Below are 16,098 nucleotides of genomic sequence, written 5' to 3'. Positions count from 1 at the left end.
GTACCATTGTAAATACAAACATGAAATATTACAAATATTAAATCATAGTAATTTTTGAATGATAGAAAAGTGTTGAAAGAGCGGTAAAAACTTAAAAATGTAAAGAACCCTATCAATACCTAAATAACAACAAACAACTTTGACTGGGTGTCAGTTTGTTAATGTAAATACATACCTTTATAATTTTAACTGTTGTCCTTAGTCATTCATAAAATGCATTCGTGTAAAATGATGTTCTCTTATAAGGAGTGTGAAAAATAGGTGTGTGGCTCATTTGCTTCATATGCACAAGTCTTTGCTAAAGAATTCATGCCTTCCACAATTGCCAGCAAGCTGAGATTATATGTTTAAAACTCTCATCATCTTATAAATACAAGGAGTTGCAATTGTGAAGGAGCTGTGTAGATAAGTTTGGGATTGTTCTGAAGATGACAATATAATACAGCATCACTCAAAAGATTATAACAAAAATACCTTTTAGCTCATGGAAATTGTGATTCAAATGATCTGTTAAAATAATAAGTTACTAAGAATGATCTAAATACCCAGTCTTCAATAGAAGAAATTCACAAGAGAGATGTGAAGCAAATCTTTACTTGAGGAGTTTCTGTTAAATTCCTCACATGAGGATAACAAGGCATAATATTATGCATTGCCTCATGAATCACAGATGTACTAAAACGACATCAAAAGTGAGCAACTTCCAGCATGAGCAGTCCTGTTCTAAAGTTTCTACATGCCCCTCAGTTCATCTGTATGACAGACCTCTTGCAGGAGTTACCTGGACATTGTAGTGCTTTAAAAAAATTGCTGTAGATACTGAGTTTTGGACTGTGTTCCAAAGTACACTGCTTTCAGAAGCCTCACTGCATGCAAATGTTTTTAAATGCTTGCCAAGAAAAGAGTACTTTCAAAATAATAGGGATCAGAAATTAAAAAAATAAAACCCAAACCAATTCTGTGTTTTACTCATTTTTAACTTCAGTATCTCTCCAGATGACAAAAATACCCTTTTTGTTTCAATTACTCTTTAAAATGACTTAAAACTCATATATGACCAAAGAAACTCATATTAAATTGAAGTAAACAACAAACATAAAAGAAAATAGGACCTTTAGTTAAGGGATTAGGGGAAAGTGGTTGATTTAGCAGTATTTGTGGGAGAAATGGAACTTCAAAGGATGTTGGCCAACAGCAAGGAAAGAATCTGAGTGAGGCATAGCTGTAGGAAGGTAGAGGATTGATATTCACAGAGAATTTAGAAACCTGTGAAGAGAGTTGCTTAAAGGCGAGGCAAGGATATCTACAGAACAGATGATAATTATTTTCATTAGAATAGCTTCTGTCTTTAAAATTGGGAATAATATTCAAGTGTCATTACCACAGCTTGCTTATCAACTTTCAAAACTGTAAATTCTAGAAATGTCTGTGGTAATCCAAGAAAGTTGCTAATTATCATCTCCAAGATACCTGTTCTTACCACTTCGAAGCCTTATTCAATTCTAGAATGAAAAAGCAATGTAACATCTTTGATTTATACCCTGAATCATAATAAAGCATCTTAGTGCAAAAGCTTGTCAATTATTTTCAATAATGACTGATAAAAATATATATAAAAGAAACTTATAGACTTTTTATCAAATCAGTTATAAAATACTTAAAAGCAACATTGGTATCAAACAGTAAATGATGTTTCACCTAAGTTTCTATATACCAGCAGATGAATGTAATACAGGCAGCTCTTTTGCAGTGGTGTTTCAATGCTGGATAACAAGAACATGAATGAAGAGCAGCATGTTTCCAATTGTCATTATGGAAAAGTAGGACCAGTTTTTTAAGAGATCTATTTTTCAAGAGTCATGTAAAGATGCTTCAACCTACAGAAGACCCTAAATTCTGCTTATATCTTTTTCAGGAAAAAATAATAATTAAACAAACAAAACAAACAAAACAAACAAACAAACAAAAACCCCAAGAAAAACCACAAAAGCACAAAAAAACACCAAAGGAAAGGAGTTTCCAAAATCATGCAAGATCTGTGAGAACAGATTCCAGTAGAGTGGATTGCTGTTACTCCTCCTAGTTCAATCACACCAAGGAATAGTAACATTGGTAGCTACAGGGTAGGGGGTCAGTTTGAAGTACTTAAAGCTTGATGGAATTTATTTAGATAACTGGATTAAGAAGCCGTTCTGCATTGTTAAACATGAAATCAGCTCTACTCAGAAAGCATGGGAATATGGTGAAAGTCAAAATAGTTTATGCAGTATGAAAACAGAATTGCAGTCAAAGTTCTGCCTAGAGACTATTTTCATGTCTGTAACATTAATCTGAACAGCTGTTGCAAAGAGAGTAGTTGTGCTATCCCACTCTGCTTTTTTCAAACAGGAACAACATTCTAAGGAAACAGATCAGCATCAGTAACTAATGTACTGCTTTATTAGGAGTAATTGCCGTCTAGAAACTACTACTCTCCAATGTCAAATCATTTATAGTTTTCTTATCAACATTTTTTAATATTTCAAGTGTTGTTATTTTTTCACCAAAGACATAAGTGGATAAAACCAGTGTTAAGTAAGCATGATGATTGTGAGAAGAGTTTGATGGTGTTTTTACAGGGAAAACCCTGAAGCCAGTTTCATAAACTTGACTTAATGGCACTGAAAAATCATTTAGCTTTTCCTCCTTTATTTTTTCCTGAAGTCTTTCATGAAAAACTCCATTTTTGTCCAAATAAGTTCTTTCTTATCTTAAGATAAAAGCCAGAATATAGTTCTTGAAGATCTTTGTCTGCAGGAAGATGATTATTTTCACAACTTTAATTGCTGTCCAGCTGAGTTATAAGAAGAAAACATACAAGGTGGGAGCAATTAATAGAAAGATAAATTTGTAACTTCATTGAAGTATTTTTGAGGTGATTAAGTCTTTCCATGATGAAGAATTTACATGATTTGTTCCAAGGGGATTAAATTAGGGATGCTTGCTTCCTAGAGTACAAAAATTTTAACTCTCAACGAATCTGATCATACCAAGACACACAAGCTAGTTTTATTTATAAGTAAAATCTAGTTGTCAAGCAAATTTTAGAGAATGACAGGTGGTTGTTAAAACATCTTACAGACTTTTTAACCTGTCCTCTTTTCTAGCTTCTTGTTTCAATCCGTGGCAAATGTGTTTCTGTTCTATGTTAAATCCACATGCTTTTAGTCTTTTGTGAGACCGTTGTGTATTTAAATGTCTATCACATTGAGAAGAATTAAAACGAATAGCAGAAAAAAGTAAGTCATATTCAATTACAGCTAGCTAAGCATTTCACCTTGAAAACTTATTTGTGAAAATAGTAATTTGGCCATTACAACTACAGTTTAGAATTTATACTCAAATGAGAAGTATCCTCTTCTGAAAAAAGCAGCATTGATGTCTAAGCACCATGTATAGTAGGGTGCTTACCATAGCAAGATGTGCACACCTTGTCCCCAAATATGATAGCCTTTCTGAAGAAATATATGATAATGTTCAGGGCCAGAAACACTGACTTAAGCTAGAGTTAAAACATCCTTTAAGATTTAAAGAGAGAGTTACTGTGAGGGGGGTAAGACATTGGAACAGGTTTCACAGAGAAGAAGGTATGGGTGCCCCATCCCTGGAAGTGTTCAAGGCCAGGTTGGATGGGACTCTGAGCAACCTGGTCTAGTGGAAGATGTCCCTACCCATGGCAGGGGGAATGGAAGAAGATGTTCTTTAATGTCCCTTCCAACATAAACCATTCTGTGATTCTATGATAATATGTTTTGCCAACTTGCTTAAATATGACAGCATCACAGTTAAGTGGGAATTTAACCTGGCACAGGGGATTTGAATCCTATGCTGTCTCTTCTCTTCTAACTGAATCTAGAAGAAAAGAACATGAGTCTAGAGAGTTTGGCTCTGAAAAAAAGAAGGAAATCACTTTTTATTTGGAAAATAGCCAGTTAGTAGTATCTGTCTCTCAGCAGAGAGCAATTACTTCTCTGACTAGCTTCATTTTCTCTTTATTCCAATGGGAGAAAATAATTCAAAATAAGGGGGAAAAGGGGAGCTATTAAATATTTTATAACATCCTCAGCTTTCACAGTCTCAGTAAATTTGCAATCCCAAACATATCTTTGTTCCTGTGGTACAGTAATCATTAACATAAGTAATTGGATGATAATTTGAAGATCATAGCTATTGCTAAAGGTTAGGACAGTTCCTGCAACTTCCTTCTTTTAAAGTAATAAGAATATTGAATTATTGGCATTGATTAATGCTAGATGAATTTGTAAAGGCTATCTTAAAATAGCTGACATTTATTGTTACTGTAATCTGTGATAGAATTTGGATAATTAAGTGCATCTAGAGTCCTAGTCTTTTCAAGTGTAACAGTAACTTTCCAATCCCGATGGCAGTTAATGGCCAAAAAATGAGCTAGATCCCTATCTTTTTGCAGCAGGTCTGCAGAAGACATCCCGATGGACTGTTTGAACATGTATCAGCAGTGTGCCCTTGTGGCAGCGAGGACTAATAGCACACTGGGCTGCATCATTCCACACCTGGGAGGCCAGGTCTGGAGTACTGTTAAGCCCTCTCCAGTATGACAGAGCTGTGAGCCCGCTGAGGAGACATACACTAAGAACTGTTAATATGGTTAAGGAGTTGAAGCACATGAAGTATCAGAATATGAAGAAGTTGTGTCTGTTTAACATGCAAGAAAAGAAAGCTTAAAAGGGGCTTTCAACTTCTACCTGATAGTAGGAGGGCTGGAGACAAAATGAATCATAGAATCACCAAGGCTGGAAAAGACCTCCAAGATCAAATCCAACCTTTGACCGTGCCACCTAAAGCATATCATGAAGTGCCACATCCACTCATTTTTTGAATACTTTTTTGAACCCACTTCCTGGTTAGCCTGTTCCAATGCTCAACCACTCTTTTAGTGAAGAAATTTTTCCTAATATGAAACCTGACCCTCCCTTAGTGTGACTTGAGGCCATTACCCCTTGTCCTATAACTACTCCATCAAAAGGGCAAAAGGCAATAATGGTCATGCCTTGCAGAGAGGCAAGTGTTCTATAAATGTATTACAGTTGTTTTCAAGGCAATGAGAGATGTATGATATGGACATAAAATGTATACATGCAGCATGCTGCATATTTTTTGTAATAATGCATTTGTTCTAAGGAAATACCAATACTAATGAAGTACTTTTATAGCATTCCACACAAAAATATGACTAGTTTTATGTTTCTCAAAGTAATGACTTAACATTTCTTAGTATTGTATTGTATTACCCATGGAATGAAAACTGAATCTGTAGGAGTATTACATATCTAATACATTTTAATAAGATCTTATTTTAAGTAAGATGTTCTAATTTAATAAAAATTAACTAAAAAATTAAATTGCATAGGAATACACCAAAGAACTCTAGATTTTGGTTTATATTCAACAGTTCAATGATTCAAGGTGCCAGGAGAGGAGCAAAGCATAACAAGTAGCTGGCAGCCATATGTTATCAGAAAAGAGCTGAAATTACATAAATAAATCCAGTGTCGGAAAGCTTTTTCTTCTGAAAGATCTAAAGACACATTAAAAGTATACTTGCATACATTAAAGTAGTATTTGACAGAACTGACTGTATTTGAAGAGTCTGCCTACTGGTAGCATGTAGACAGAGTCTTTAAATTTCACTCTCCAAATTTCTTTGCCATTAAGCATTTGTGGATATGTATTTTATGACAGACCCTATTTTTGATAGAAGATCCTTTGCTGTGTTGTGCATTTATATTTGTATTGGCCTCGAATTCAAAGGTTGGGTAGCAGTAGAAGGCAGTTTACTTAAATGCTTTTCAACTAAAATGGGCTCATGAAACAAAAGACCTTCCTTCCCTAGAAAACCCCTAGGGGAGTCAAGAGTGAGGAGGAGAAATGAAGATTGTTTTGCAGTATGTCAATTGTTTTTGGAAAAAATCATTGAAAGCAACATTCTCAGGGTCAAGAGGTGAGATAATGTGATGTGGTGATCATATACAAGGTCTGCTTCAAGGCTGCACATTAAAGGAGGAAGTATAAAGAAACAATGGGCAATAATCACTCTGATTAGCTAGAATAACCCACTGACCTGGAAATTCCTGTGGTACATCTGTCACCAAGCAGAAAACAAATAATTTCTATAGCCTGGATTCAGTCAGGTTGCGTTTCAACTGTAGGATTTTATCAACAAATATGATTATATAGTATTAGTTGACTTACATGTAGTTAATAAACTAGAGTGGTAAATAAAACATATTTTGGCATTAGGAGATTAAAGTTTCAGATATTGAATTTGGCTGCTGTTTGAGTTGAAAATCATAATACAATTAGTGTTATTGTAATATAGCTAGTGTATGTGTATTTTGGAATACAACTAAGAGAAATTAGTGGCTACTTTTCATTACATAAATTTCTTCCCATTCATATAAAAGCCTATGATTCCTTTTAGAAATTTGTTCCACGTATACTGAAATGTCTCATCTCCAGCATGCATAAAACATATGCTTCAATTTTGTTTACCCTAGTATTCCCTCTAAAGATTTAAAATACATCAATTATTATCCTTACCATTCTCTGATAATGAATTTTTGTTAAAGATTTATTTAAGTATGCAAGATCTGGGATCAAACAGGAGAAATCTGGATGAAAACCCAGCACAGGCAAGGCCATGAGTTGTAGTTTCAAAGAGAGACAAGTTAAGGCTCGTTTGGAAAATATATGATGTTCAGTGAGTGCTCTCAGTGCTTCCAGAGGTTTTACTTAATTAAGCCTAGCTTTAAAAATCATGGGATTAGGTAATTGGGAAGGATGCAGCACCTGTAAAGTTGGTAATACCCAGTTTATTCAAGCCTTTGATCTGTTTGAATGCAGAAGAATCTGGCTATACCACATAAATGGCTGGTTTCATTACTTCTACTGGGCACAAACAGGAACAATCATAAAATCATAGAATGGCCTGTGTTGGAAGGGACCTTAAATAAACCACCTTAACCAACATGTTGTAGGAAATCATTGACAGGGATCCATCCTTGCCTCACACAGAACTGCTTCTTTTGATGTGAAAAAAAAACAAACAACCACCAAAACTTTCTGATCTCACTTTTTGCAACATCCTTCTTGGCAATTAAGTTACATGCTTCAGAGTAGCTTTAGAGAAGAGCTAAACTGAGATCTCCAAGGCTGTGCCTGGGTGCACATGTGCAACAGAGCATAACATAATGCAGAGTTCAGCCCTCTATCCTGACCGTTTTCAAGTAGAAGCAGTACTGGGGTTTGTGCCTTGAAATTATTATCCTGGTTTAGGACATTATGGCTTCTATAACCCCTTCTGTGCTTGGTGGGGTATTAAAAGCAATACTTTATATCTGCTACAAAAATAAGAAATTTATATGGAATCTTATGGTATACATCTCTTGTACCAGTTACCATGCAGATTTTGTGAAATACTTGCGTATATTTCTTAGCGCTGTCAATCATCTGTCTCCTAATGCCATTTTCACAAAGTTTTCTGAGTTGGAAGGAACTCACAAGGATCATGTCCAACTCTCAAGTGAATGGCCCATATGAGGCTCAAACTCATGAACTTGGCAGTATTAGCACCATGCTTTAACCAACTGAGCCACTTTAACATAAGGTCTAACAAAAAGAAAAATTTCTATTCTTTTTGAGAATTACTGCCTGGAATATATTTAACACAGGATTAGGCATGATAAGACAGATTCTTAGTGGGAAGGAAGCAGTTCAGTGTCTCTTGGTTCCATGGATAGTCTGTGAAATACCTTTATTAAAAATGGCTGGAAAGGAGTCTTAACTGCTTTGACCATTCTCTGTAATTTTAATTCTGAACATAGGTTTAGATGAAAAGTCCATGACATAGATATTCAAACTTACATGGTGTGAATTTTTAATTGATCAGGTTGTTAGAAAAAGAAATATTAATGGTTTGATTTTTATCCACTTACCAAACCAATACTATAGAACATGATGTTTTAGTGAATTTAGGACCTGAAAACATGCAGACTCTCTTGGGCACAATTATTTGAATTTCTGGAGTATCACAATCAGTTCCACATTCTCTCATAGCTTCTTGACACTCTTTTAAGAACATGATCAGTAACATTTGTTAGATATGTGTAGCTAAACTGGCACTTGTTTTGAACAGCCAAGGATCCTGCTCTTACATGGAATGTTTATAATTTTAAAGCATTTAAGCCTCCCTAATCAAAAGGGATGATGCTACAAAGACTTGGATAATTAGTTTCTATGTTTCAAAAGAAAAAAAAATATGATAGATTTATACTGATCAAAGCAGTTTCAACACCAAGAACATGAATGTTTGTCTTGATCAATTCATGAGGGATCTCCTAAATTCCCTGAAAACCCAACTATAAAGCATGACTCCAGGCACAGTTTTGAACAACAATTAAATCATGTAAATAGATTTATCCAATTTCGATACTTACAGGGCCTCTATTCTTAGAATGTCTGCGTTCTTTGTGATCTTTAATGTACTTAAATGAGTCACTAAATTATTAAGACACCAAGTAAAATTATTAGCAATTTATATAGAAAATTGGAAAAAGATGATGTAATGATTTCATTATTCCATGTGCTTTGCAGGTCCTAAAATGGTAGAATTCCATGGTCAGCAATTTCAGATCAACTCAAAGGACGGAAAACCACTTTTTACAGTGGATGAAAATGAGGTTGTAATTGGCACAGATAAGCTTCGAGTCACAGGTTTGTAATGGTTTAAGAAATGATCAAATAATACTCATAAGAAAAGCACAATAAAATGGCATTTTAAAATACATCATTATGTGTGAACACAAGTTCCAATTTTACCCCATTGAGAAACAGAAGATATTCTGACCTTTTCCAATAAATAATCGGTAAGAGCTTCCAACAGCAAAATAATATATATTTCTGTGTGTGTGTGTGTATATGTATATGTAAAAATATATAAATATGTCCATATTTGTGTATTTTATTTTAAAGCCATTAGTGACTGGATCTGTACTGGTGCATCTTTTTCTGAATTATTTAATGTTTCCATTGCACATTGTTTGATGCTGTAAAACATCTAGATATTCCAGTCTGAGTTGTAATGAGTTTGATTTATGAAAACTGTAGGCTCTCTATGATATTTTTACATGGTTTTATCTTTCAAAGTGAAAGCCACTGTATTTCTGCTCTGCATAGCACGTGTGTCACAGGATGATATTTGTAGTATATTTGAAATGTCATTTGTCAAAAGACAAGTTTGTCTTAGGCTATTTCTGAAAATCACTGAAGTACTCATTTACAAAGTAATCTGTCAAAGTTATCACATGAAAAGCTATTTCCCTTCATATTACCTGATAAAGTCAACCTTCATTTTCCAGGTATAAGGTTGCATTAAAATGATGCATCAAGGTGTGATTTCTCTTTAAGTAGAAGAGTCCATCAAAGGAAATAATGAAATTATTCTGTAACTTGCTTTCAAATACATTTTTAATAATTTTACCTGATTGCAGCTATCATGTTTGACTTCTGCTAGTTATTGGTTCTCTGAAATCTTAAGATCTTAATTTTAATTAATAGATTCACATTACTTCACTGCAAAACTATAAATATGATAGTAACTGTATGATTAGTGTTTCAAAGCCAAAGTTAAGTTATAATAATTATGTTAATAAATTTTGTTTATGCCTGAGGGTCTTATCATAATTTTTTTTTACTTTTTAACCTAATTGAAAGTACAACTTTGTTTAACCAGGAAACCATATCAAATAATTGTTGTTTGCCCAAGGGATGCTAAACTTTAATAGAAAGGCACGTTTAACAAAGATATGAAAAACTGCGTAATTGTTAACTGATTTGGAAAAGGTCTATCTCGTCTCAAAGTAAAAATCATTCATACATGAGTTGAAATTGTTGTGCTAGAGCATGTATTCTGACTCATCCAATATTAAACTTTACACTGCATTGATAATTATTTAATTCAGCAGATAGTGTAGAAAGACACATTGCCTGTTTCTTTTTTTACACTGTGATACAATTCAAAAGCAAATACATAAAGTCAATGAGGTTATTTCAGTGTAAAATTAATATAAGTGAGAGGAGATTTATGCCTACTTTGCTTCAAATTAATTTATTAAAATTGTATTTTAAATTATACTATTAGCATGAAGGATAAATTATTGTGATTTAAATTATACTATTAGCATGAAGGATACATTAATAGTACATTGCATACTGAGATAATTTTTAAACATTTTAGAGAGAGAAAAAGATCAGTATGAAATAAATTTTGAAATGTTCATACCATAAGAAATAGATGATCCTGGTCTTAAAATGCACAAAGATAATTTTTCAGTTTTTTATGTACAATGTAATTAACTATTTGATTTTACTTCTCCTTATTTATGCGAATTATGAAAAGCTAACCATTTGTAAGAAAACCTAACAGTTTTCAACTAAAATATAGCAGAGAGCAAATGTCTATTACTTATATTTCAGGACAAAGGAGAAAGTCTAAGAATAAGCTAATCCAATTCAACACCTCAAGAATTGTCATTTTCCTACAATTTCACACTATTTCAGCCAGAAAATTTCTGGCCCATGTGGTAGCATAAAATAGCAGCAGACTCACCCTGTTGTCCAAAGGAGAGCAAAAGCCATGACCAGCCTCAGGTACCCCACAGGGTAACGGACAGGACTTAGATGTCCATGTTCAGATGACTGAATTGAACCTCCAGTCAACACAGCCAGTGCAGCCTGGAGTGTGAAGGAGACACCTAGACCTGCTGCATGGAGAGCTCTTGTGCCAACCAAATGCCATTGTCTGCTTTAGGGTGAGCTCAACAGCCCACTCATCTCCATGGAATACAGTGGATAGTGGCTGAGTCCACATGCTAAAGCATTAACATCCAGCTGCGTGTGAAACACCTTAGGATATGTAAGACACCACATGATATCACTTTATCTACAAGAGATGCTTCTCTTGATCATGGCAGCTTGAGGCCAGGCAGGATGCACAAGGGCTTTTTAGATGACAGTAAGGAAATATGATTAGGTAACTAAATTCTGCCTCTATCTCGTCTGTGACATCTACATCACAGACACGTAAATTTAAGTATATGAAACCAAAGCTCAGCTTAAACCCTTCATGGCAATTACTGCTATCTGAAAGAGCACGCACTCCAATTACATCCTCTCTAATATTATTTCCGTAATGACCTGCATGTTTTGCAGACATTTATTATGTTGCTACAGAGGTAGCGAACATCAGCATTTTGTACTGGTAGTGTTTTGTACATTCAGTTGGCGTTGGTGACAGTGAAACCCAACTTGTAACAGTTTATTGGCTTGCAAAGAGCCACTTGCTTTATAACTAGCTATGTTGTCATGGCAGACTCATAGAAATATGGAATTGTTAAAGTTAGAAAAGATCGAGTCCAATCTAACACTGCTATGTTGGCTGCTAAACCACATCCCCACATCTACACTTTCTTTTATCTTGAAATAAAGCTGGCAGGGCAGAAGGGATCAGTACTTTTATGGAGAAGCATATTTTATCACTTTTTCTCCAGTTTACTACTTGTCCTGCTTTTTTGTCTTTTATACATATTTCCTGAAGTATTTTCTAAATATTGTCTGTGATTTTCTAGTGCTCTGTTCTATGTAAAGGTTTTCAGATTGCCTAGCTAATGCTGAAGTGCAATGTGAGGATGTATGTTTACTTTAAACACTTCTGCTCAGAAGGTAAGCTAAGTAGGAGGCAATTTGAGGATATGAATAAACATTCTGCTAGACTTGGAGAAGGAAAATAGTCCTTGCTTGATAGCACATGTGGGAAGTTAATGAATCTTGCTGGCTTCAATCCTCTCATTGAGGAAATTAATGTGTTGCTCTTGTGTATTTTAGGATTAAATTATAATAATAAGCAGTAGCCTAGAAAATAGTAAATATAAAATAGTAATATTCATACAGTAATTAATGTTCTTTCTTTGCAATTTCAAAGATAAAGTAGGAAATGAAGACAAGGAATCTATTTAGGTCATTGGAAAAATAAATTGCCCTGAGGTTTGGGTTTTTTTCATTAGTGTCACACTGTTCTGATTTAACATTGTTTGATGAAGTTTTTTTCATACAAAAATTTTATGCTCTGGAATATGGAAATAAGCTTTTTCATTCCCTCTTACACCACCCGCCTGACCCTACTCCCCATAGAGCATTAACACTGATGTTTCCTGCTGACTTTCTTCCATTAGCCCCTCTGTCCATGAAAGTGATACTAGCTCTGTTACCACTTACCTGTCTTTATAGAACCTAGAATCACAGAATCATGTGGGTTGAAAAAGACCCTTAAGATCAAAAAGTCCAACCATTAACCAGCACTGCCAAGTCCACCACTGAACTGTGTCCCCAAGTGCCACATTTACACTTCTGACAGATCAGCATATCCCTGCAAAATATCTTAGTTCTACCAAATCAGCATTTTCTGATAAACATTTTTAATTCCTTAAGGTCCAGGGTGGGGGTTTTTCATCATCTTCAACATGTAAGGTTCCCACCTTGTAACACCCACCAGCAAAAAAACAAGAACAGAAGAATAATTAACTATGTCCATCCAGACATTAGGTTTTATCTTGCAGAATAATCTTAATGTTAATGAAGAAGGGGTGAAGCTCTGTCTGAATTAATGAATTTTAAGTTTTCCAGTATTATATTCATGCCAGTTAGTAGTTTACAGAAACATTAATCTATTTAAATTGATGGTGATGATATCAACAGCTAAATAAAATTTTAATACAAGTTTAGTAAATCAATGCTTCCTCAAGGTGGTGAAGTGATTTAATATAATAATTCTTATATCTTGTGCACTTCTCTTCCATCCAAGCTAAGGAGATTTCATTTTTTTTATGCTTCCTTAAGATATCCTGAGAATTTTCCCCCAGACCTGTTGAAGTGAGAGTCTTCCTCTCAATTGTCTCAGCAATGTATTCATTTTTAATGGTTTCTCTTGATTTCACTTCTTTTCCTTTTACTGCATCCTCTGTAGTTGTCCCAACTGATTTTTATTCTCTTTTTCCCTCATAATACATTTCATACAATCAAATACCACATCTATACTATCTACACCATACTTTCTCATCATCCATTGTCATTCTCTATCTAGACAGAGTCCAAATCCCTAACTTAGGGATTCCAGAGACCAGAATTCTTTCTGTAGGGTAATGGCATCCTATTCTAACTGAAAGAGCAGATAGAAAAGCCACCTTGAGTAATACCCTATTAAGATATATCACCTTGCTACATGTTCACCTGGAAAGGCTCAGATATGTGAATCCTCAAAGCCAGAGATCAGTCAGCCAAAGAAAAGCCACTCTGGTTTTTAGTGAGTACCTTCACAATGCTTTTTTTGTGCCATCTCTGTTGCTGAGGGGTTTTTGTACTACTTCAGCTACTTCCCTGATCCTCATGAAGCTCAGGTGGGAGATGGTCACCAAGGTGGTGATGCTGCACTAATGCTAATAAGCAAGAGAGCAGAAATGGATGTTTTGGAAGACTTTCAGGTCTAATGGAAGAAGGTACTGGTGAGGTTGGGTGCCCACTCTTGTTCCTCTTTGGGATGAAACCAGTCTTATTCCAAGAGGTAAACTGTGGGAACGCAAAGTCATTACCATTTTGCATGCATAAATACCATTTATGTTCAGCAAGTCTGCATGTAAATAGGGAGAAATCTTTGGTGAAGCTATATGCCAGAATTTGTGATATGCACAGAATAGTCTAAAATAAATATGATAGTTTAGGACTGTAATATTTGCAAAGATTTTGTGGGATTTAAATTATCTCTATTAACTCTAATGGAAATTACATTGTACAAATCTTATATACTTACTTTGTTGTCCCAAGTAGTTTAAAATTTCTTTGCCTTCAGACTTTTTGGATTCAATTTTAAGAATTTACTGTAAATTTACATCACCTTTGTATTATGGTGTTACAATCAATACAATGGTAATAATGTATTCTTAATATATTAAGAATTGTAATACAGTTGAAATATAGCTACATTATATTTTATATATACATTATATTATATATTTTATATATTTTTATCTTAATGTGCGATGTCAAAGTGGCCATATCAAAACTGTTGCTTTTTTAAACATTCAAACTGTTACATTATAGGTTTTGGGGGGTCTTTTGCAGGGCCTGAAGGAGCACTTTTTGAACACTCTGTAGAAACACCACTTGTGAAAGCAGAAGCTTTCAAGCAGCTTAGGTAAGAATTTATACATAAAAACATACATCTAATAAGAAAATGTTATTTGCTATAGATATTCCCATTTTTTGAACACATGATTTTCAACACAGAATTACTAATAACTTTTTTCTGATTTATGTGACAAGTTACTGTTTTAAAGGAAAATTATATATTGCTCTGCAATTTGGAAATATATTATGAATTATTTATTGCTGATTCTGAATATTTAAATCCACTGTGAAAAGATTTTCTGTAAACTTCTATTCTTCAGTTTTGAAACAATGAAATGCTACTTTTTCTACTGTTACAATATGAGTTGCTTGTCTGCTGCAGGTAATTGATCTGTAATTAGTCAAGATTTTTAGAAACCAGTATCAATGTTAGGAAGTAGAATTAGAAGAAAAATTTGGAAATGTGCAAAGCTCTGTATGACTAAAGAGCAGTTTGGGATGAGAAAAAATATGATTAAGTAGTTCATGTTTCAGGGCTCCTTTATTCTGGGTTAGCATTTCTTTGTGTATTATTCTATGTAATTTTGAGTATCCCAAATTAGTTTATTATTTGGTGGTTAAGATGAGGCAATGAACTCAAATTATATTCACTTCCTGAACATGTTATCTTTCATTTTATAAGCCAGTTCAAAGGAAGATTTGAAAGAAGATCTCTTTAACAATTATATTTCTTTCCCTTCATACTGTGGCAGTTTGCTGTTTTCTGTCGTAATTTTTCTTCTTAGTTTTATTCTCCAGTAGGGATAACTATTAGAGAGTAGTGGAAGATAATTAAAGCTTTCAAAAACACTGTCTGTATCTTGCTGATTGAATTTTCATATTGAGAATGGCAAGTGAGAGAGACTAAGATACTTATTTTGATTTTCTGCTTTAAGATTTACTTGCAGTAAGATATATTGTACTTGCATTTGAAAACAGTATGAGCTCAAGACATTATTTTATAGATGTTGATGTCCACTTGAAAAATGTGTTTCTTCTGTTATAGTAGAATTTGGATGTGACAGACTTTGACCAGTATGTATGATTCTGCATTGTAACAGTACACAGTCTGGTTTTGCAGGGAGTGGATTCATTGTGTTGTAAATTTGTCATTTTCTGTGATTATCTCAGTATTAGTTAAGTAGGAAATCGACTTTATAATTGCAAAGTCAAGAAGCTCTCCCCAAATTTAATTGGCTACATATCCATTATTCTCTGTCATTGTTACTTTGCTTCAAATGCATAATCAATTAATATTTTATTAGGTTTAAAGCTAATGCTTTTATTCTATGTCAGTTATGCTATGTTACATTTTAAGTTCTTGTCTGAACTTCATTTGACAACAGTTACACTGTTTCAGACTACATACAACTGTTGTTATTATAATTTTTTCACCTGTTTTTTAAATAGGATAACATTTGAATTAAAACATTGAGCTGAATTTAAGGTGTTCATAAGTTCTCCTATATGGAGAAGTTTGCCTCATAGTTTGTCTCTTTTTACCATGTCAGCTATAAATACATTTTGATCTAGAATGGTGCTCATGTGTAATACTTGAAATCCCTTTCAGTTCTGTGTTCAATTAACTTAAAATAATTGGAAGTAGAGATTCTTCCAGAATTAAAAGAAGTTTTTGTAATTACTTGTAATTACTATAATGTCAAGGAAGTACCTACATGGTGTGCTGGTTTAAAAGTAAACCGGCAGGAGAAGTGAACCGAGCTCAGGAGAGATTATAAATCAGAGTTACAATTAAAAAAAATTACAATAAATACAATGACACAAAGAGAAATTGCTTTTAACACA

At 34.0% G+C, this 16,098-nt stretch overlaps 1 protein-coding gene across 3 annotated transcripts in view; it reads left to right on the top strand.

Annotated features, from left to right (window-relative positions):
* Positions 1-16,098, top strand: part of SGCG (sarcoglycan gamma) — a 125,568-nt gene that overhangs the window by 86,160 nt on the left and 23,310 nt on the right. For all 3 annotated transcript variants that reach the window (XM_071553955.1, XM_071553966.1, XM_071553975.1), the window contains 2 exons: positions 8,671-8,790; positions 14,248-14,320. In XM_071553955.1, the coding sequence (XP_071410056.1) occupies positions 8,671-8,790; positions 14,248-14,320 (193 nt within the window). The remainder of the gene's footprint in view (positions 1-8,670; positions 8,791-14,247; positions 14,321-16,098) is intronic.

The sequence above is a fragment of the Pithys albifrons genome, chromosome 1, assembly GCF_047495875.1.
Source record: "Pithys albifrons albifrons isolate INPA30051 chromosome 1, PitAlb_v1, whole genome shotgun sequence".
NCBI classification, from domain to species: Eukaryota; Metazoa; Chordata; class Aves; order Passeriformes; family Thamnophilidae; genus Pithys; species Pithys albifrons.
This window is presented reverse-complemented; position numbering and strand designations above follow the sequence as displayed.